This window comes from Scyliorhinus torazame, chromosome 6, assembly GCF_047496885.1.
Source record: "Scyliorhinus torazame isolate Kashiwa2021f chromosome 6, sScyTor2.1, whole genome shotgun sequence".
In the NCBI taxonomy this organism is placed as follows: domain Eukaryota; kingdom Metazoa; phylum Chordata; class Chondrichthyes; order Carcharhiniformes; family Scyliorhinidae; genus Scyliorhinus; species Scyliorhinus torazame.
Genome location: NC_092712.1, coordinates 287,151,447 through 287,175,225, shown reverse-complemented (window position 1 = coordinate 287,175,225; position 23,779 = coordinate 287,151,447). Strand labels below are relative to the sequence as shown.

Genomic DNA, 23,779 nt, shown 5'->3' with positions numbered 1-23,779 from the left:
TCTATTGCAAATTATACTGTAGCATCCCAAACAGTTTAAAATGTGGAGAGGTGGTTTCCAGATGCATAAATGCTAATAAGCAGGTGTGTCTGAGCATTGCTGACTGTTTTCAAACTGTTGCTTTGTAGCTAACAATTGTAGAGTTAACATTGCAAAGCTCGCAGGTTAGTAGTAATGTGTCTTAAACTAGTCATGTTTTTTAAAGTCTAAAAAAGTTGAAGGGGTTTCTCAAATGTAATGGGAAGGTAATTCTGAAATTGACTTGAGAAAATTCCTATTTGAAATCACAGAAACTGGGTTTGCAATAGCTTGTGTATTTCACCTAGTTCTACCCTTTGGCCGTGTTTTTAAGTCTTTGTTCTGTAGCAACCTTGCAAAGTCATGCACATGCTGTGTTTTGTGATTTATCTGGAGCTCATTATAATTTCTTTAATAAATATCAGAAGCACATTTTCTTGTAAAAAAAAAGCTGCTGGGGTAGCACGGGCTCTTATACCCCGCCTTGCAGCTTGCCCAATAGGAAACATACAATATCTACCAATGGTGTTCCAGCATTACCAGGTACCGTAATACCTCTACACAGACTACCACATGAACAAAGTGACTTCACCTGACACATAGAAGCGCAAGTGCAGTTGTGTGCCACCAACCTTCTGGCCTCTGACGAGCGGGTGGTCCAAATTCGTGAGGAGACGACCAAGGATCCTCTGCTGCAGCGTGTGATGCAGCACCTTACCAATGGCTGGCAGAAGGGACAATGTCCCCAGTTCTATAACGTAAAAGACGACCTGACGGTGGTGGAGGGAATCCTGCTGAAACTCGACAGGATCGTAATTCCTCAGAGCATGCGGGCTATGGTGCTGGGCCAACTCCATGAGGGTCACCTTGGGGTCGTGAAATGCCAACACAGAGCTCAGGAGGCGGTCTATTGGCCGGGCATCAGCCAGGGCATTGCCGACACAGTCCTCAACTGCCCTACATGTCAGAAGTTTCAACCAGCTCAACCCAAGGAAACGCTGCAACAGCACGAGATCGTGACCTCTCCGTGGTCCAAAGTAGGTGTAGACCTTTTCCACGCCAAGGGACGTGACTACGTACTCCTGGTTGACTACTTCTCCAGTTACCCAGAAGTGGTGAAACTGTCCGACCTCACGCCGAAGGTGGTAATCAAAGCCTGCAAAGAAACGTTCGCCAAGCATGGGATTCCGCTCACGGTAATGAGCGACAGCGGTCCTTGCTTTTACAGCCAGGAATGGTCTGATTTTGCACAGTCCTACAACTTCCATCACGTAACCTCCAGTCCCCACTCCCCGCAAATGGGCAGGCCAGGAAAGGGGTCTGATAGACCATCAATTCACTCAAAGACACGAGTAGAAGTAAACCGTGGTTTTAATCAGCTTAGAACACTGCCTGCCTGTAACTGGTACAATACTGTGAACCGCCTACAGGTCAACTGCTCTTTATATTTCCTTTCACGGGGTTGAGCCATGGGCGGAGCCCGTACATGCCCCAACATATCCCCCTGTGGGTGAAGCCACACAATGGCCCATAGGTGGAGCCCACAATGGCAACAACATAACATAGCTGTAACACAATGGCAGAACATGATACTAATACACTGGTGAATTACTAGTACTATACATTCACCACAGGGTCCATATCGTAAAACGGTTGCTGTGCAAAGCTGCATACTCAGGCTCCGACTTCAACCTGGCGATGCTGGCATACAGGGCAACCCCACTGTCCACCGGGTTGTCTCCCGCGCAGATGCTCATGAATCGCACTCTGAGGACCACAGTTCCAGCCATACATGTTCCAGACCTTGACCACCTCACGGTCTTACAGAAAATGCAGCAGTCACCGGCCCAACAGAAGGCCACATACGATGCTCATGCCACGGACCTAGCCGAGCTGGCCCCAACTGATCATGTTCGTGTCCATTTGCCAGAGGGCGGCTGGTCAGCCACAGCTGTTGTGATCAAACAAGTGGCCCCAAAATCATTCCTTGTCCGCATGGCTGATGGGTCCCTGCTACGGCGCAACAGACGGGCACTGTGAAGAGTTCCACGCCCGCTAGCTGACCGAAGTGCCCCGCCGCCTACGATGCTTCCTCCAGACATACCCTGCCACGAGGCCACCTATCTACCAGCAATCCTGCCGGCCCATGCGACCACCGCGATGGCAGCGATCCCACCTATCCACGTGCAGGCGGCTCTTGATCCACCTCTGCGGCGATCGACAAGAATTTGTCACCCACCACAAAGACTGAATCTGTAGTCTGAACTTTTGTACATTTTGTGACTTCATCAATTTAACCTCTGTAAATATTGTTTTGTTTGCCATGTATCTGCACTATCGACACCTTCCTATATATATACGTTCATTTAGACACCTTTTGTATATAGTCAGGCATATATATATATACGCACGCACACCTTAGTATATATTTATCAAAAGAAATAGTGGAGATGTCATAATATCCACTCATGTATATAATGAGATGCAGACAGGCAGTGATTGACACACAGGATGACCAGTAAGCATACAACACAGCACAGCCAATCACCAGACAGGACACTACCACTATAAAGCCAGAGGGCACTAGGTTTCCCTCTCTCTCGGGACCCAGCCACTGAGACAGTCAGAGTCCACGAGCTAGCAAGCACAAACACCATGCGGTAGCTAGTAAGTCTGGTTAGGCGACTACAAGATCTCCAGTCAGTTCAGTATAGTGTCGACTCACAGCTGAATATATATATATCCGTTCTATCGTTGAATAAAACAGTGTTGGATCTTCTCCAGTGTTAGACGTCTGTTTCTAGCTTCCCTGCATTGAGTGCAGTCCACATCGAACCTACCTGCCTAACACATCAAGGACTAGACAGGCGAGATGCAGAAAGGACGTTTCTGATGGTGGGGGGTGTCCAGAACCAGGGGTCACAGTCCCAGGATACGGGGTAGACCATTTAGGACTGAGAGAAGCAGAAATCTCTTCTCCCAGGGAGTGGTCAGCCTGTGGAATTCATTACCACAGAAAGCAGTTGAAGCCAAAGCACTGTGGGCGGGATTCGCCCTCAGCCGATGCCGGAATCGTGAAATGTGATTGGGCGGAGAACTGGTTTTGACTCCAAAATCATGGCTGGTGCTGGTTTCACGCCAAATTGCAATTCTCCAGTGCCTCGACAGCGGCCTCAGTGCGTTCCAGAACGCACACACAGTAAACAGCGTTTGCATATCGTTAGCGGGCCCAACCTGGTATTCCCCAGGTCCTCCGCGATTCTCTGCCTTCACTAGGGAAATTCCCAATGGTGGGCTTCACTTGTGCTTTTAAAAATCGCGAAACAGGTGCCATGGCTGCTGGGAAGGGAGAGGGGTTATGGAAAGTGTTCAACATTGCCATAGTTTTGAGTTGGATGATCAGCCATGATCATAATAAATGGTGGAGCAGGTTTGAAGGGTTAAATGGCCTCTTCCTGCTCCTATTTTCTATGTTTCTATCCACCTTGAGCCTGAAAATTCAGGCCACAGCGTAAATGAATAAAAGGACCTCAAATATATGTCTGCAGATCACTGAAGGTAACAGGACAAACAGTTAAAGTGGTCAGAAAGTATACTGGGTAATTTTCCTTTACTGCTTGAAGCCTTGAGTTTAAGAGCAGGGAGGAGTATAGTTAAGAGAACTATCGTGAGACTGCAGATTGAGAACCGTGTGCAGTTCTAGTCATCACATTATGGGAAGGATGTAGAGTGGCAAGTCGTTAATTATATTATTTAAATGCAAATTCTTTCCAGAAATATTTGCCGTGATTGCAAATTAATTCTTCCACCATGGGTCTTACAGGCTTCAGAAAACCTTTTATTAAAATAGAGTTGAGATTGAGGAATGGAGATGCTGAAAGATCACAAGGGAAGATAGGGATTTACAAGAACGTTGGCAGGAATGGAAAATTTTAGCTGTGAGGAAAGGTTGGATGGCCTGGATTTGTTTTCGTTGGAATGGAGGAGGCTGAGAGAAACGTAAAAAAATATAGAAGTGAGGTGCTGATTCTGCCAACAAACTCATGGAAGCAGGGGATGTGGTTGAGGTACTAAATTAACATTGCCTCTGACTTTACCAAGGAAGAACCTGCTGCTGATATTATAGTGAAAGACTGTGGTTGAGGCATTGGACAGGCTAACAATTGGTAAAGTGGAGGTTAGGTGGATTGGCCAAGCGAAGTTGCCCCTTAGTTCCCAAAGATGTGCAGGTTAGGGTGGGGTTATGAGGTTACGGGGTTGGGACAGGGGAGTCGGCCTAGATGGGGTGCTCTTTCAGAGGGTTAGTGTAGACTCAATGGGCTGAACAGCATCCTCCAACACTATAGCAATTCTGTGGAATATGTTGAACAAAAAAAGTAATGTGCTGTTCTGAAAAATGATGACCAACTTGAAATCTTGTTCGCAGAATGAAGACTTCCCGATGTGTTCAAATGGACTTGGCAGTCATCATCTGATAATGCAAAGAGAGAAAGGTTCCTACGGGATTTTTAAAAAACCCATTTGTCAGATAAACAGGAAGAATGAGAGATTTAATTCTTAATGAGCCAAAATGTGTTTTAATGAGATAACCTATTAATTGTCTCCCAACTACATAACCTGTAGCCATTCACTTCGGAATTATTGACAGAACGTACAAGGAATTTTTAAATGATTTTTCATTTATTTTAAAGGAAGAGCAAAAGGCTGCAATAGTCCAAAAACCACCAATCGATAAATTTTCGAAAGGGTTCATGTATCACTATATCTCCCATTGATTTGTCTGTCAAATATCTGCGATGTATGACACTGAGAGTGGCCACAATGCTGTGAGAGTTGCTGTAAAAAACACAATGGCCGGGATTATCCGCTGTGAGTCCGCCCTGCTACCGCTGTTGCGAGGACTGAGAATTTGGCGCGACATTGGCTGCCAGCGGGAATCTCTACTCCCGCTGCTTGTCAATGGGATTTCCCATTAAAACCACCCCATGCCGCTGGGAGACCCGCAGGCCAGGGTGCGCTGTCGGCGGGGGGGGGGACACCAGAGAATCCCGCCGCCAGCAAATGGACGGAGAATTCTGCCCAATCCGTTCACTAATGTCCATTAGGGAAGAAAGGCTGCCATTGCTACCTCGTCTGGCCTCTATTTGACTCCAGTTGCACATCAACTTGATTGACTCTGATGTGGCATAGAAGACCATTGTATCAAAGCAAGCAGGGAAACTTAGGCTGGACAACAAATGCCACTCTAGCCAGCAATGCTTACATCCCAAACATGAAAAAACTCTACGAGGGTTCTTCAGCCATTCTGTTTATTTATTTTAAAAATGTTCAATTAAGGGGCAATTTAGCGTGGCCAATCCACCTATCCTGCACATATTTGGGTTGTGGGGGTGAGGCCCTTGCAGACACGGGGAAAATGTGCAAACTCCACACGGACAGTGACCCGGGGCCGGGATCGAACCCAGGTCCTCGGAGCCGTGAGGCAGCAGTGCTAACCACTGTGCCATCCCCCTTTAGACATTTTAGGCAGCTGGTGAGGCACATAATGAGGATGTAGTGCGGTGCTACTTCAACAAACCATCCTATTTCACATGGCAGGTTTGGGTGTACCCGTGTAAAGGGCTCTGGGGAGATAGATCGACAACTCTAATATTTAAATCAAGGGCCTTTCGAGAGATTTTGGCAGCGATTTGGATGTAATGCCTCCAAAAATGGAGGGCGCGGGAAACTCGATATTAAAATGGAGGTGAGATTGGGTGACATTTCATGGGCACGGTAAAGATGAGGAATTCCGATATAATTAAAAACTCAGTGCTTGCAATTGCTTTCCCAGATCTCTTTGGGAAATAGTTTGGTGTTTAGTGACAGTACTCGTAAGAGACTTCAATGTTGCAGTTTGCAGGCGTTCATACAGAAAACATCTGGTTGTTTGGTGTCATGACTGCTTTGGATATGACTTTTGATGAGGAAGACATGGGGCTCAGCTTCCTTAGCCTCTGGGAAAAGCAGTGCTCCTGAAGGCTGAGGTTGTCACATCAGGTGGTTGCAGATATCTGCGGTCTCCTCGATGGAGCATATCTAATTGCTGGACCTGGAGGCCATGAATTATCTGTAGCTCTCAAAGTTACCGCTGCCCTCAATTTCTTTCTTTTTGTAAAATAAATTTTGAGTACCCAGTTCATTTTTTTTTCAATTAAGCGGCAATTTAGTGTGGCCAGTCCACCGACCCTCTGTTGTGGGAGTGAGACCCACGCAGGCACGGGAAGAATGTACAAACTCCACGCGGACAGTGACCTGGGGCTGGGATCGAACCCGGGTCCTCGGCGTCGTGAGGCAGCAGTGCTAACCACTGCACCACCGTACTGCCCCCTGCCCTCAATTTCCTTTGCCTCTTATCCTTCCAGGGTACTACTGGAGACACATCAATGTCTTACACTCAGTTGTCTATAAATGCAAAGGGCAGGTGACTGGTGAATTGTTTGCAAGGTCCTGTGATATCAATAACAAGAACGGTGGCCACAAGCTGCCCCGAGTTCCACCCCTCTGATGAGGTTGTGTCTCACAGCCAGCACACGGGACAGGACGGCACGGTTGTGCATGTGCCGCCGACAAGTGAGCCAGGGCCCTCTGGCCCCAAAGCCCCCAGATGATGCCCGCCACGGGCATCGAAGACCATGGGACGTGGTAAGCAGCTGGCTGCCTCCACCTCAGACGTGCACGACTAGACGTAGTGGTAGAGCTAGGAGAGCAAAGCACATCGAGAATCACTGAGGGCGCCGGGGTAAGGGGGGACGGGGTGGGGGTGTGGTAGGCAGGGGGTGAGGGTTGTGGGGGTAGGCGGGGGGTGATGGCGGGGGGAGGGGTGGCACCATGGGGAGAGTGGGGAACTGTTACACAAAATAAACACCCTTGAGCACAACCAGTATGATGCCTCTGTCACTTTCTTCCGCAAGGCGGGCCAACCTCCGAACCCTTGGTCCATCTCTCCAGACATTCCCCCCTCCCCGAGCACACCGTATGCAGGTGATGGGTGTGAGCGCGCACTCAGCAGACCGGTACGGATCAGACAATAGCATATATTGAGGAGCACTGGAACGCAGCTCTCTGCGGGTTATCATCACCCCCTTGCTCTCGATAGTGATCCGCTGATGGTGCCAACACAGTCCCAGCAGCCTGGAGTGATGGTGCCAACACAGTCCCAGCAGCCTGGAGTGATGTGACACAGGCCCTGCAAGGGTGGAAAATAGGAGTTGGGGGGTGACAGACCAGGCCGTGTCCTAAATGAATCGGGCAAGTATGAGGGCCTCCCGGGCCCTCCGAGCTTGCCCGACCCTCGCCGCTGCCGCCTGTCCTGCAGCCTTCAGCTGGTCCTCTGGTTCCTCCCTGGCCTCGTCCTCCAGCCCCTGCTGGTCCGGCGCCACCTCATCACCCTCACCCTCCTCCTCCTCGGGGGTGACCACATGTTTCTCATCACCAACCTCCAGCTCGTTGCTGCACTGCTGTGCGAGGTTGTGGAGGGCACAGCAAACCAGCACAAAGCAGGCGGACCTCTGTGGGGTGTACTGCAGTGCACCATCGGAGCGGCCGAGGCGTCGGAACCGCATCTTGGGCAGTCTGATGCACTGCTCAGTGACAGCCCGGGTAGCCTCAAGGGCCTCGTTGTACCGGGTTTCCACTTCGGTCTCCGGCCTCCGTACTGGCGTCATTCGCCAGGTCCTCTGCGGGTACCCCTTATCCCCCAAGAACAGCCGCCCATCGTGGGGTGGTCCTCGAAGAGCCCGGGGATGACCGACTGCCCCAGGATGTAGCTGTCATGGACACTCCCTGGGAAATGTGCACACACATGCATGATCTCTATGTTCATGGAGTGGAACCCCTTTCTGTTAACATAGGGCACTCCCAGTTGGCCCTGTAAACACAGGGCAACATGCGTGGCAGCTATTACCCTCTGGAACTGGGGCATCCCGGCAATGGCGGAAAAACCTGTTAACCGGGTACCTTACTGGGCTTGGTCCATGTCAAAGGTGATGTAGCCTTTCGCCCGGGCACAGGGCATTCGTGACCTGTTGGATGCACCTACGTGATGTCACACAGATCCCCGCTTGAGTCCTGGAACGATCTCCATGCGTAAAAGCTCAGGGCTGCAGTGACCTTGATGGCCACTGGGAGCGGGTGTCCTCCTGTTCCTTGTGGTGCCAAGTCCGTGAGGACATGGCACAGATGCTGCACCGTCACCTTGATGAGACTGAGCCTCCTGCAGCATGCGCTGTCCATCATTTGTTCAAACGGCAAGAGGCGCCTTTACACCCTGGGCCATCGCCGGACTCCCCTCTGGGACCCTCCCTGGCCTAATGGGTGACTGGGTCCTCAGGGTGTGGGGCAGGGTCCAGCAAATGGTCCCTCACCTCGAGCATCTGCTGCTGCTGCAGTCTTCTCCGGTGTCTGGCCATCTGACCTGGCATCAGCACCACTAGGGCAAGTTCTGGGCCCAGAATCCCTGCCATAACATTCAATATCTGTAAGGAATTGGGAGAGGGTGTTAGACTGACAACCAGTGGTATTTCCCACACCGGGACCTTCCAATCCCCCATTGCTTTTCCCCTCGCCCCTACCCAGAATGCCCTGCCCACACACCCTGGCCACAGAGCCCCCATCCCCCTCACCAGACCCCAGACCTTGTACCCCAGACACTCACTCATACATCACCTGGACCGGGTGCAGGACCCCTCCAGTGGCACCCACCCACCCTCCAGCCGTGGACTTGTCCCCGGAGCTGTGTCCCATCCATGGTGTTCAGATGTTGGCTGCTGCGTGGGTGGTGTTGCTTCCTGCAGTGTTCAGGAATCACGGTCTAATTGGGATTCTAGACAATGACTCCCACATGCTACATGGCCCGCCCACACACGGGAATCCACTTGGAATGTATGAAATGCTCACTTAACCACGATTGCCAATTCCCTATTAGCAATAGCCTCAGGCGTACAACCAGAAGCCTCGGCGCTCGGTGGGGATTATGGGTGGTCAGTGGGGCAGACGGGCAGGGACAGGGGTTGCCCTCAGAATGGGTACACATGCTCCAGGAGTTGGCAGGGGGGTGCCCCGAGCGGTTGCCCTCCCCCACCCCAGTTGTCCCCGCACCCTCCCATGGCGGCTCACCTCTGTGGAGGATCCCCTACCCACATCCAAGTATGGCTGCCAAGCAGTGTGGCAGCAAGCCCAGTGCAGCCTTGCTCTTTGCCTGTGAGCAAAGATAGCTACTCACCTCCTCGGTTCCCCACAGAAGCCGTCCTGTCAGGTTCACGTTTTTCTAAAGGAGTACTAATCAGCACCAGCGTGACCACTTGCTGGGCAGGCCGATGAATGATGGGAGGCCGCTGGATATGGGGTGGCTCCCATTAATTGTATGGAAATAGGACTTAACTAGTGATAATTGGTTTCTCGCCATGCTATGGGAGCAGGTCGGTTGTATCGCAAACTGTTTGGCGCCTGGCGCGGTTCTCGTTTTCTGCCTCTCCTGCTATTCGCGCCCACTATATCCTGAGTTAAGATTTTGAATGGATATATCCCTCACTGCTTGTTTATATATTGAACTTTGTGTTGGCACTGCTCAAACTCTTTCTGGAATATCAGTAAAATGCCAATTCTAAATGTTTAGTTATTTACTCTGATTCTAAATTAAATGCCCTTAGAAACTGAGTTTGACATCAACACAAATAATCAGGAAATTTCTGATCTTTAGTAATTCAGTAGAGATGTCAGATTTGTATGTTTAATATAATTTTCTATCAAATATCGAGGCTGGATGCCGAAATCTCGTTCAGCGAGGAGGCAGAGAATCCCCGATGACGCCAAAATCGGGCGCGCCGCCGCTTTCGCGATGCTCCACCACGCCACGTTTCCACAGCCTCAGGCGCGATGCTCCATCTCCACCGGCCGGGTTCCCGACGGCGTGGGACACCCGTCATGAACTTAGCGTGGCGGCTGCAGACTCAGTCCGGCGCCACCACAGTCGGGGGAGGGCCGATCCCATGGGCAGGGATGGGGGGGGGTTCATTCGGGGCTGGGGGCACATTAAGCGGGCGGTCCGAAGGATGCGACCATTTTTGCGGTCCGGGTCCACGGGCTGAGTCCGCCATGAAGCACAGTGCGGCAGCGGCGCATGCGCAGCTACGGACCGGGAAATGCTCGGGGCCGTATCGGCAGCTAAAGCTGGGAGCTCTATGCTGCCTCCCTGCTAGCCGGCGAATTGGTGCCCATTTTGCGCCAGTTTACCTGGCATAAAACACCACCGTTTTCACGTCAGCGTCGGGACTTAGTCTCCCAAACAGAGAATCCAGCCCAAGGAACCTTGCTAGGCACAACAAACTCTGTGGCTGAATGATTTACGAATTACTAGCTTTTGTGCATTTGGGAGTGATTACAGACTGGTGCTGCAGACCCGAAACAGCAGGAACGACGTTATGGGCAGCACAGAGCTCTTTAAAAATGGAGCCAAGATAGAGACCTTCAGCAGGCAAATGTCTATTAGGCATCCAGCTCCATTTTCTGCAGGTTCGGCAAATTCTGCTGCCTCTGGCATAGTTTACCTGGAGAACTTGAAATGGGGCAGATCAGAAGACAGGCTCTACTCTAGCAACCTCTCATCAACCTCTTCCTGCTCCGTTCTGAGGTTCTCACCTGCTTCAAGAAGACCACCATCATACCGGTGCCAAAGAAGAACCAGGCAACGTGCCTCAATGACTACCATCTGGTCGCCCTGACATCTATCACTATAAAGTACTTCGAGAGGTTGGTCATGAGACACATCAATTCCATACTCCCAGAATGCCTTGATCCATTACAATTCACATACCACAGCAGGCGCTATCTCCCTACACTCATCCCTGGAGCATCTCGACAACAAGGACTCCTACATCAGATTCCTATTCATTGACTACAACTATGCCTTCAACACTGTAATCCCAGCCAATCTCCGATCGAAACTCCAAAACCTAGGACTTGGCTCCTCACTGCAGCTGGATCTTCGACTTTCTGACCCATAGATCACAATCAGTAAGGATAAACAACAATATCTCCTCCATGATAATCCTCAATACTGCAGCCCCGCACGGCTGGGTACTTAGCCCCCTATTATACTCTCTATAGACACACGACTGTATGGGAAAATTTGGCTCCAATTCCATCTATAAATTTGCTGATGACACGATCGTAGTGGGTCAGATCTCGAAGAACAATGAGTCAGAATACAGGAGAGAGTCAGAGAACCTAATGGAGTGGTGCAACGACAACAATCTCTCCCTCAATGTCAGCAAATCTAAAGAGCTAGTCATTGACTTCAGAAAGCAAGGTATCGTACACACTCTTCACCCGATGCTTGTGCCTATGTATTTACATTGTGTATTTATGCATGTCCTATGTGTTTTCATGTGTGGAGCGCTCTGTCTGGACTGTACACAGAATAATACTTTTCACTGTACCTCGGTACACATGATAATAAATCAAATCAATCAGCTCATGCCAAAGAGGTACCTGTGCTGACTGCAACAGGGCTGGCGGCGGGAAAGGGAAGGCCTCATTTCTATTCTGCATGTTGCTGAAGGACAGAGGAGTTGAATCCATTGTTAATGAAAAGTGGCAGTTACCAAGTATTCATGGGCAAAAGTACTTCACCTTCAAACAGCAAACAATTGAAACCTTTTCAATGGCAGGCCAGATTTTATTTCCAACTCGAGAATATGGTACAAGCACAGCTATGCTAAAACCTCCTTAACCACCACCGCCCCCCCCTAGTGTGAAATTGCAAAAACGAATAAAAGATGTATTTTTCCAAACAGATTGGTGTGCTCAGTAATCTGGGTCCACTTCAGCCAAAGTGTGTTATTTTCTAATGTCCACATAGAAGTGTAAAGGGCAACTTCCTATACTGGAACCATTGCTTCACATGTCTTGAGGAGCACTTGAAAATACATTGCACGATAAAGAGCAGAGCATCCTGAACTGCGAGCTTGAGGAGCTGGTGTGCTGGAAGGGAAACTGCCAAAAGACATAACTTTTCCTGAAAAGGAAAATATAAAGAAAACGTTTAACAATTCAGTGTGCTACATCGAAACACACACACACACAATAACTCACGCCTATTTTAAAGTCATGGGGCTGGACACTCAGCTGTCAGAATTCTCCGTTACGCCAGCAGCGCCCCCACGCCTGGGAATTTCCCGAAGGCTGCCCACAATGGGAAATCCCATTGGCTGGCTGGCGGGATGGAGAATCCCGCTGCCAATGGAGCCCCGCCATGGATTCTATCATTATTTTTATTTGCCTCATTACTTCCCACCTTCATTGTGTGGAGAGTATGGTGGTGAAGGGTGTGTGTGATATTTTTTCTGAGAGTTTCCATTATAAATCAAGGTGTAAGAATTATTAATGGTTGGCAGAAAGCATGTGCAGGCCCAAGAAAGTCAGAGAATATGGGCTCTTGGGGCACGAGTCTTCCCCAAAATGTCTAAGTCAATTAGTGGTGGCTTTCTAGGGAGTTTCCTGCCGGCTTTGCAAGTGGGTGCCTCACTGCTATTCAGTGACACTTAGTCACTTTTTTGGGCCCTGGGGAGTTTCTCACCGGTTTAGCTCCCACTAAGAATTTTTTTAGCACTGGGGAGCTGAACTCAGAGATCAGGCCGCCATTTTGAAAGGGTGCCCCAGTCTCAAAGTGAACTTGAGGGTCCCCCACATCCCCCACCCACGGGCAATGTCACCCCCCACACACACATGGACACTACCTCACAACCCTCAAGTGAGGACACCCTGCTATGAGGTCCCTGGGGTCGTCCCTGTTCAGCCCCCCCAAACCCCCTTACAGCACCTGCTGCCTTCTAGGACCCCCACCCTTCAACCACCCAACCTCCCGGAGGCCCGTACTTACTTGCCCTCCCTTCAACCACCCCCGCCAACCCTCATTTCATGGGCATGGCCCCCTCGCCACCTGGCCCTTGCAATGCCACCCTGGCACCCAGGCAGTGCTCCTGCCTGCTTAACAGTGCCATCCGGGCCCCTTGGCAGTGCTGGGTGGCAATGCCAAGGTGCCCACATTCCAGGGAGAGGGCCAGGGGCCACCCTGCACTTACCCATACCACCCAGGGGTCTCCGATGGCCCGGGATACCCCCCGGGTACCATTCCACCTGGTCCACGTTTGTGTGGATCAGCCCTGATCGGCGTCCGGCTGCAGCCTCCCTGGGGAAACCGTGGAATCGAGGGCGGCCGTGGATCCCGGGCAGGTAGGCCGTAAGTAGGTTTGTGACCTTCTTCCGCGAGCGGCATTCGGTCTTGCCCATTTGGGGAGGAGTTCCGACTCCGGCGTCTCGCGGGACTTTGGAGAATCCCGCGAGGCACGGAGGCTGTTGGGAAGCTCGCTGCAGGGCTCTCCCGGCAGCCTCTGGTCATGTTGCGCTCTCGCTTGAGTGCATAGCGGCGGGAGAATGGCGCTCTTCGTCTTTAATGTCTTTTGTGTTGATCTGCCTCTACTTCTGCATCCCTCTGCCTTTTTTTTTCAGGTAGGAATTAGGGGAAGGGAGACACACAATACAGCTGTTGGCTACATTTTCAAAAAGATGCCCATGAAAATAGGCCTTTGATAGCTCTCAGCTCCTTCTCAATCACACTACTTCTCCCCACCTCTTTGTTTCTATCATGTTACTGACTCCTTCATCTTGCAACTGTCCTCTGTCCTTCCAATCACCCTCTTAACTCATTCCCTCATTTCTTCCCATTTGGATTACCTGATAATCCAATCATACTTCTATCCTCTTGACTCCATTGGTACTTACCTCACCCTTAGTCCTCCATTTATCTCTTTCCCACTCATTCTCCCCAAGGGGAGGAGTGTGAGAAGCCAGAGGCCTCCTTCAATCTTCCCTCCTTCCATTTCCTTTTATCCTCTATTCACATTTTTTTTTGTCTGAGACCAAGCCAGGAGGAATTTTCACATTCTAAGATGCTAGGAAAGGAGGCATGGTATGGTGCGGGAAACCTGGGAATCTGGGTTGTGAAATCTTTGGGACAGAAACAGTTATATATTCAGCCAGAGATATTTAGAATTAGAACTGCATGATACTGACACACGGGGATCTGCTGAGTAGTCGCACACCAGCTGGCTCTCCTCCATACGACAGCGAAATAGATACTTTTGGCCAAAATTAGCCCGCAAAACCAGACTTAAACATCCCCTCACCCTCAACAACAGTACGAACAACAAAAATGCCAGGAAGCAAAAGCTCAAGAGGCCGCAGGGCCACCAGAAACTGCAGCAAAGGAGAGGTTCGGCAAGCAAGCGGGTCGGCGGACCCAGGAGGTGAGGGGGTCCCCAGCCTCCTCCGAGAGAGAGAGACTGGCGACCCAGAGAACAAGCTCTCCCAAATGCTGGGCAACCTAATCGGGAGGGACAGTTTCCCCAAACTGCCGGAGATCGATAGGGCTCACTGGTTGTTCCGACCAAAGCCCAGGGCCGGGGAACAGCTGAGGACAATAATAGCCAGAAGCATCAGGACTGAGAGAGGATCCTTCGCTGGGTTCGATAGATGATGGCGTGCAACTGGGAGGGACATAAAATAAGAGTGTACCAGGACATAGGGGTGGACCCGGCAAAGCGCAGGGCCAAATTCAACCACGCAAAGGTGGCCCTGTACAAGAGCCAGGGAAGATTCGGGATGTTATTCCCAACCAGGCTCTGGGCAACTTACCATAGAAAAGAACATCATTTCATTGTCCCGGCAGATGCGGATGGGGTCCGCAAGAATGGACTGGACAGGCAACAAGGGAGGCAAATGTTTTTTACTTAAACATCAGAGACCTGGATTTCTGTCCTGTTTCCAGTGGGCGAGAATGGCAGAGGTGGCTGAAAATCCAGCGGAAGTCCCAAAACAACTTTCACTCCGGCTGGATTTCCCGAAGCATTGCACCCTGGCAGTAAGGGGCATTGCTAATGGGCAGTGCCAGAGGGCAGTGCTTGGGGGGGCTTTTGTTGGGGGGTGTTTGGTATTGGCTGGGGGGGGGGGTTCTCTTATGGGGCGGCAGGTCCATGGGAGGGATTTGGGGGGGGGGGGACCGTTTCTGTGAGAGGATCCAATTTTTAGATTAGGTCATTCTTTAAGAAAGGGGCCACAGTCTCTTGAAAGCTGAGGTTGCTGGTGGGGTGGGCTCACTCAGCGCCCGCCCAGCAGCATGTCATCATGGGGCCTGTCTCCAGTATCTTTTTAAAAGTTTAAAAAATTTTGGTGGGCAGGTCCGGCACTGCAAACAGTGGGTTTCACACCGCTTTTCCCGCCTGAGAGAACACTTTGGGCTGGATTGTCCGGCGGTAGTAGCAGGGTTCCCGATCCGGCCGAGAATCGCGCTTCGGGCTAAAAACAATATTCAAAGTTCCCGACCAAATCGGGGGCGGTGCCGCTTTTGCGATGCTCCGCCCCCTCCAAAGCGACGTATCGACGGCCTCAGGACGTTGCCTGAGGCCCGCCGCCCGATGCTCCGCCCCCGACCGGCCGTGTTCCTGACGCCGTGGGTCTCTCATGGTCTCATTCTGTCGGGAACTCGGCTTGGCGGCTGCAGACACAGTCCAGCGCTGCCACAGTCAGGGGAGGGCCGATCTGCGCGTAGGGGGGACTTTGCCAGAGGCTGGGGGCACTGTGGGGGGTGGTGGTCCGGGGCACGCGAGCCGGCCAAAGGGGGGGGGCACTATTTCGCAGGACGGGTTTGCGAGCGGCCGGCGCCATGTTGCACGGTGCGGCCGCTGCCGGTCGCTGCCTTACGTGGCCACGGACCCGGTAATACTTCGGGCCATATCGGCAGTTAGAGCCGGGTGCTCTACGCTGCTGGAATGCCAGCTCCCAGCTACACTGTGCATCGGTGGCCATTTTGCGCTGAATTTTCGGGCGTAAAGTCGGAGAATGCAGCCCAAGACTGGTGCCCGGCATCCCCAATTGAGACCCCTCCATCGGACCCCCATCAGAGATGCCAAACAGAGGTCTCCAACAGGGCCCTTACAGAGACCCCCATCAAACCACCCATCAGACCCCCAACCGAATCCCCACAGAGACCACCAACTGAAACCCCCATCAGAGGACCCCCCCTCCCCCCCATGTTGGGGGAGTCTGGTGGGAGGCTGGAATTGGTCTGATAGTGGGTCTTTGTTGGAGGGATCTGATGGGGGCATCTGATGGGGGGTCTCGGTTGGGTGGTCTGATGAGGGGGTCGTGGGGGGGGGGGTGGGTAACCCTCACATGTATGTGCTGTGGAGTGGGGGGGTGACCCATAATTCCACTGGTGGTGTGGGTGGCTGCAATATTTGTATTGTGGGGTAGGGGGGTGGAGCCGCTGGATCTCAGTATCCGGCTGCCCACTCAAAATGGTGGCTGACACCGGGATTCTGAAAGAATCCCGAGTGCTCCCCTCCGATGCAGAAATTTACATGGAGAAGGGCAGTGAATCGCTCCTGGACACCACTCCTAGTGCCAACGGGGACCAGGAACGATTCTACGCTGTCAGGAAAACTTTGGGCTGGATTCTCCAATTTTTAGGCTATGTCCAGAGGACGTGTCTGGTTTTACGATGAAAAAGTTGGTGCTGCCCCCTCACTGATGCTCCGACCGGTGAGGGGCTAGCAGCCACGCCACGTAAAATGCATGGCCTTCCCGATATAAACACCTGGAGAATTGCTGGGTCCGTGGCCGCTCGTGCACATGGCGACGACCTGCAGCGCTCGCGCCGTACAACATGGACCCCACCTGCCAGATAGTGCCCCCCTGGACACCCCCTCACCACCCCCCACCAATCCCCCCGACCCCCCCCCCCCCCCCCCACCCAGGCCAGCAGCATGGTTCCCGAAAACTGAGAGCACACGTGCCCCGCGTGGCCGGGAACTCGGCCCGTCGGGGGCGGAGAATCGGGGGAGGGCCTTCAGGTAACATTCTGAGGTCATTGTTCACATCGTCCGAACGGCGTGCGGCGTACTCCTCGAGAACGCCGCTTTGGAGGGGGCGGAGCATCCGAAAACAGGCGCCGCCCCCGATTCGGTCGTAAACCGGGATTCTCCGCCCGATCGCCGAATACGATATCGCCGTCGGGCAACGGAGAATCCCGCCCTTAGTCTCCCGAACAGAGAAAAAAAACACAGAAAATTCTATCCATAGTTTTATTGACTTTTGAGATTTAAATGATTAATGCATAGGAAAACAATTTTAAAATAGACTTGGGCTCTGGTACTTCAAAATTTGGTACTACACACCTGCAGACTGGGAAGGAGTCCCTACCCCACCCACACCAAATTAAGCACCGATCTTAAATTAGGAAGCAGCAGGTCTTCCCAGGACCAAGGGCGCATGGAAAACAATTCATCCCCACACAGCTGCAAGCCACCCAGAGGCCGGCAGTTGAGCTTTGCTCAACAGTGCCACGGAAGAGGCTGCAGCTGCTTCCCATGATGCACCCATCCCAGACCCAGGACCGTAGAGTGTGATGGGCTAGTGGGGTCTCGGGGGCCTGTCGGCAACATGGGAAAGGAGTTGGTCACTCTCTCTCTAAGTGGACACGTGCCCCGTGTCCTTCCTGATGCCAGGTCCCTCGTTCATGTACTGAGTGCCTGACAATGAGGATCGCTACTCCTCCCGCCTGCCGAGGCCCACGGGTTACGCCTCAGGATTTGCTTTTTGGGTTTCCCACACATCGAATTCCCTGCCTGCTGCATGGCCAATACCTGCAGCAGGGGATGAGGCCCTAAAGTCGGCAATAATTGGTCACTTAAGGGCCTCAACTGGTAATGAAGAAGGAAGGCAATCCATAAGCCTGTCCTCCCCGGACGTAATCAGGGTAGAGGTGGCAGAGTCCCTACCCTAACACCCTGCGTCATTAGATACCTCTGCACCAAACTCACTCCGCGGAAGGCATTAAATGTCACCCTGGCACATTAAATGGCGGCGGTGGGACTTTCAATTCCTGATCGCACAGGTCTACAATTTGGGTGCAGGGGTGCAATTACTGACCAACCTCAAAGGGGTATCCAATCCTGAGGAAGGGCCGGTTTGTAGCAGGCAACATCTGGGGCGTCATTCTCCGACCCCCCAGAGGGTCGGAGAATGGCCGTTGGCCGCCGTGAATCACCCCCCCCCCCCCACCCCCCCCCGCCGGTTGCCGAAGTCTCCGAAGGGAGAAAAGTCGGCAGGGCGTTAATGTCGCCGCTGCCGTCGGAGAATGTCACGGGTCTGCGCAAGGCAGCCGATTTTCGGCCTGCCGATATTCTCCCTTCCGGATGGGCCGAAGTCCCGTCGACGTGATGACCGTTCACGTCGACGTGAATCAAACCTCCTTTTCATCGGCGTGACCCTGTGCTCCAGGTTCACGCCGACCAGCGTGGAGGTGAGTAACAGCCTGGGGGGTTGGCTCTGGGCAGGCGATGGCGTGGCCGCAGTCTGAATGCGTGAGGAGAGGTGTGTCTCGGGTTGTGTGTGTGTGTGTGCGGCGGGGGGGGTGGTTAGAATAGGCTGGGCTCCGGGGGAATGACGGGAGGGGGTCCGTGCCGGGGAGGGGGAAGGTCCGTGCCGGGGAGGGGGATGGGGGGTCCGTGCCGGGGTGGACGTTGGGGGGGGGGTCCGTGCCGGGGAGGGGGATGGGGGGGGGTCCGTGCCGGGGAGGGGGATGGGGGGGGGGTCCGTGCCGTGGTGGAGGTTGGGGGGGGGTCCGTGCCGGGGTGGACGTTGGGGGGGGGGTCCGTGCCGGGGAGGGGGATGGGGGGTCCGTGCCGGGTGGAGGTTGGGGGGGAGGTCCGTGCCGGGGAGGGGGATGGGGGATCCGTTCCGGGGTGGAGGTTGGAGGGGGGGTCTGTGCCGGGGTGGAGGTTGGGGGAGGGTCCGTGCCGGGGAGGGGGATGGGGGAGGGGTCCGTGCTGGGGAGGGGGATTGGGGGGGGTCCGTGCCGGGGTGGAGATTGGGTGGGGGGTCCGTGCCGGGGAGGGGGATGGGGGATCCGTGCCGGGGTGGAGGTTGGGGGGGGGTCCGTGCCGGGTGGAGGTTGGGGGGGGGGTCCGTGCCGGGGAGGGGGATGGGGGGGGTCCGTGCCGGGGTGGAGGTGGGGGGGTTTTCCGTGCCGGGGTGGAGGTTGGGGTGGGGTCCGTGCCGGGGAGGGGGATCCGTGCCGGGGCGGGGGATGGGGGGTCCGTGCCGGGGTGGAGGTTGGGGGGGGGGTCCGTGCCGGGGAGGGGGATGGGGGATCCGTGCCGGTGTGGAGGTTGGGGGGGGGTCCGTGCCGGGGAGGGGGATGGGGGGGGTCCGTGCCGGGGTGGAGGTTGGGGGGGGGGGTCCGTGCCGGGGTGGAGGTTGGGGGGGGGTCCGTGCCGGGGAGGGGGATGGGAGGTCCGTGCGGGGGAGGGGGGTGGGGTGTCTGTGCCGGGGAGGGGGATTGGGGGGGTGGTCCGTGCCGGGGAGGGGGATGGGGGGGGTCCGTGCCGGGGAGGGGGATGGGGGAGTCCATGCCGGGGTGGAGGTTGGGGGGGAGGTCCGTGCCAGGGAGGGGGATGGGGGGTCCGTGCCGGGGAGGGGGGTGGGGGGTCCATGCCGGGGAGGGGGATGGGGGGTCCGTGCCGGGGAGGGGGATGGGGGGTCCGTGCCGAGGAGGGGGATGCGAGGGCAAGTGAGTTGGTCCACCTGGCCAGGTGCCAGCCTCCAACAGTTGGACCCATGCGGTCCATGCCACCTGGCTGGAGGGAGGAGGGGATATGGGATTGATGACATGTCGTTGTTCCCCTCCCCCCCACTAGGCCGTCATGTTTTCCGATCATCCAGCGATGTTGGCCGCCGTGGCGGCAGCCGCTCATGTCTATGTTGCCCTGGATGAGGAGGAGGAGGAGGAGCGTGCCAGAGAGGGACAGGCGGCAGCCGCCCAGGCTGGAGGGACACCTGACCGACAGGACGAGGAGGGGGAGGAGGACGTCGCGGCCCCACGGCAACGGAGGCACCTGAGGGCGCCCCGTGTGTACCGGCCCCGGCAGTCATACCAGGACCTCATGGACCGGGAATGCAGGAGGAGACTCCGGATGAGGCGGGAAACCGTGGCACACATCTGCCACCTGCTGGCACACCTGTCACCGCATAGCACTGGCGGGGGACACCCTCTCCCCGTGTCCGTCAAGGTTACGGTGGCCCTGAACTTTTATGCAACGGGGTCATTCCAGGCACCGAGTGGGGACCTGTCCGGCATATCGCAGACATCGGTGCATCAGTGCATCCGGGCAGTGACAGATGCCCTATATGCCATGGCGCACCGCTACATCCGCTTCCCCGTGGACCGGGCCAGCCAAGATGCCCGGGCCGTGGGCTTCTCTGCCGTGGCCGGATTCCCCATGGTCCAGGGCGCGATCGATGGGATGCACGTCGCCGTGCGGCCACCTGCAGATAACAGGGCCATGTTCACCAATAGGAAGGGGACCTATTCGATGAACATACAGGTGGTCTGCGACCACCGCATGATGATCCTGCACGTCTGCGCCCGTTACCCAGGCAGTGTACACGACTCATACGTGTTGTCGTGGTCATCCATCCCCGGCATGTACGAGGGACGCCATCCCCGGCTGAGGGGCTAGTTGCTGGGCGACAGGGGCTACCCATTGCGATCGTGGCTGATGACGCCTATACGGAGGCCACGCAATGAGGCGGAGAACCGCTACAATGATGCCCATGTAGCGACAAGGGGAGTGATAGAGAGGTGCTTTGGCGTGCTGAAGATGCGTTTCAGGTGCCTGGACCTCTCTGGGGGCGCCCTCCAGTATCGGTCAGATAGGGTCGGCCGCATCATTGTGGTGTGCTGCGTCCTGCACAACATAGCCCAGCAGAGGGGCGATGTGCCGCAGGCAGAGGAGGGCGGAGTGGAGGAGCAGCAGGAAGAGGCGCAGTCCTCCCCAGATGAGGGGGATGGGGGTAATGGTCAGGGCAGACGGGGTAGACACAGGCGGGTGGCTGTCCACCGTTACCGGCTGGCCCAGCGGGCACGGGACAGACTGATAGATGCCCGCTTCACTGACTAGATGGGCGTGGGAATCGGGTAGTATGGCCACAGACCGCACACCATGGCAACAGCCGACCACCCACACCCCCCACCCATCCACCCACCCAGCACCCTCACCCCCCTCCCCAACCCCACCCACCCCGCCCGCATGCACACCACCCCCCCCATTGCCGATCCACCTGCGGCACAACGGGCCGGGCTCAAACAGTTGCGGGTGGACGCGTGTCTATTGCAGGCCATGGAGGATGATGACAACCCGCCCTGCGGTGAGCTCTTGGCTCTACATCGTTGGACTATGTCTGACCCATGGCCACAGTACCACCATCCACCCGGACCATCCCTGCATGTGGCTGTGACACTGCAGCGCACGGTCCCGTCCTCTGCCCGGGGGATGTTGATGGCGGCCCAGGGGGAAGGGGGCAGACTCACCTGGGGCTGAGGTAAGACCACCCCTCACACACACACTTGCGCTCAACGTACATGACACCCCCGCACGCTTTGGACAGAGCACAAAGGCAGCTTTTGTAGGTGTAACGTTGACTTTAATAACCAAAGGAGTTCATGCACGTGCCCTAGCCCCTAAAACTCATCTGTGCCCTGCACCCGTGCCAACTTACTCAGTGTCTAATTGTTTGGCCTTCCGGGCCCTTTGACTACGTCTACGTGGTTCCCCAGACGGTACAGCAGAACTGGAGGTGGACTCCTGTGATTCATGCCCTCTGACACTGGATCCCTTTGGCGGCCATTTCCTGGGGCGTCCTGGCCTAGATGGGCCAGGCTACGGCCCGGGCGACTGGGATGGCGAGCTGCTAGCCTGTCCTGCCCGTTGCCCACCCGATGCACCTGGGGCGGAAGGGGGGGGAGTCCGAGGTGTCGCGGTGTACCGGGACCCCCCCTACAGGGGGAGCCGGGACGGACCACACCACCTCCTCCTCCCTCGGGGTGCCCGATGGCCCCCAGGCCTCTACATGGGTGGGGGATGTGAACGGACTGGCCATCCGACGCCCCCCCCGACATCTGGCGCTGCCAGTCCTGGAGGCCCGTGCTGGTATCGACAGGGGTCTGCAGGTTTGCAGCCATGGAGCCCAGGGGGTTGGCAAACCCTGTCTGTGACAGTGCGACGCCGGCTCGCACATGGCCACTGGCGCCGATGCCCTCAGCGATGGCCTGCAGAGACTGGGCCATGGCCTGCTGAGACTGTGCCATGGCCTGCAGAGACTGGGCTATGGTGTTGAGCGCCCCTGCCATCTGGCGCTGGCACTGGCTCATGGCCTCCTGTGAGAGGGCAGCCATTTCCTGGGCCACAGACGCCGCCTGCACGGAAAGCCCCAGGCCTCGCAAACCGTTCCCCATGTCTGACACCGTCGCACCCATTGCCTCCACCGCGGACGCCACCCGTGCGGTGTCAGCTTGGGTGGCACGCATGACCGGCACCACTCCCAGCTCCTGGATGCGGGTGGACTCCTCCACCTGCGACTGCAGCCGCCGCAAGCCGCCCGTCACCCTCTTCGCTCGTCTCCGGGTCGGTGGTTGCATCGGATCTATGTGTGGGTGTGGTAACTCCAGGAACCCGGGATCCATCTGGGCGGCAGATGTTCGCTTGGGCTGGGCTGCCCTCCGACCGCCCGGCCCCTCTGCTGCTCCTACCTCCACCTGCTGTACCGGGACGGCTGTGTCGTGCGCACCAGTGAGTGTACCAGACGCCTCATCACTAAAGTGCCCAACCGTGGTGAGTGTTTCTGCGATGGTGGAGGGTGTTGGTGACAGCAGTGGCGTTGTGTCGTGCTCTTCGTCCCACTCTGAGTCCATGGCACTTTGGGGTGGGGGTTCGTCTCCACCCATCCACTCTGAGTCACTGTCCGGTATTTCGTCTACCTGGGCAGTGCTGTCCCGTGTAGTGGTGTCCCGGGTAGTGGTGTCCCGGGTAGTGGTGTCCCGGGTAGTGGTGTCCTGGGTAGTGGTGTCCTGGGTAGTGGTGTCCTGGGTAGTGGTGTCCTGGCTCGGATGTGACGGGGGCCTGTGGCTGCCCCCCTCGTCGCTGGGTGGTCGCTCCCGCACGTGTCGGGGGTGTCGTCTCCCTGTTGCTCCAGGTCTCTCCGTCTCCCATGGCCTCCGAAGGGCATCCTGCGGGTGTCGCATGCTGGAGGGTGCGGGTCTCTCCGTCTCCCGTGGTGTGCGAGGGGCATCCTGCGGGTGTCGCATGCTGGAGGGTGTGGGTCTCTCCATCTCCCGTGGCCTCCGAGGGGCATCCTGCGGGCGTCGCATGCTGGAGGGTCCTGGTCTCTCCGTCTCCCGTGGCCTCCGAGGGTCATCCTGCGGGCGGTCTGCATCTGCGGGGATGGGTGCCTGGACGTTTGGTCCTGCGATACACAATGAAGCATGCATGGTTAGACATCAGGCAGTGATCAGGTGATATGGGGGAGGGGGATATAGGGGAGGGGGGATATGGGGACGGGCTGTCGGTGGCTCACTTGCTACTACGCCCCCGACCTCTGCATCAGCAACCTCCCGGTCGTCAGGTCCGCCAGCCAGTTCCAGGGCCCTTTCCTCGTGTTCGGTCAGTGGCCTCTCATCAGCGGGGCCTCCTCCAGTCCCCACATGCTCCCTATTGTTGTGTGCGCGCTTATCCTGTGGGGGGGGGGGGTGGCAGGGGTAAAAGGCAACACTGTTAGGCAGGTATATGAATGCACGCCATCGGTTGCGCGTGCATTGCAGAGGTTA

General features: G+C 55.4%; 1 protein-coding gene across 3 annotated transcripts in view; it reads right to left on the bottom strand.

Moving 5' to 3' along the window:
• Positions 1 to 11,713: 11,713 nt before the first annotated feature.
• LOC140425814 (uncharacterized) overlaps positions 11,714 to 23,779 on the bottom strand; it is a 150,851-nt gene continuing 138,785 nt past the window's right edge. For all 3 annotated transcript variants that reach the window (XM_072510217.1, XM_072510216.1, XM_072510218.1), the window contains one exon: positions 11,714 to 12,073. In XM_072510217.1, the coding sequence (XP_072366318.1) occupies positions 11,903 to 12,073 (171 nt within the window). In that variant the 3' untranslated portion in view covers positions 11,714 to 11,902. The remainder of the gene's footprint in view (positions 12,074 to 23,779) is intronic.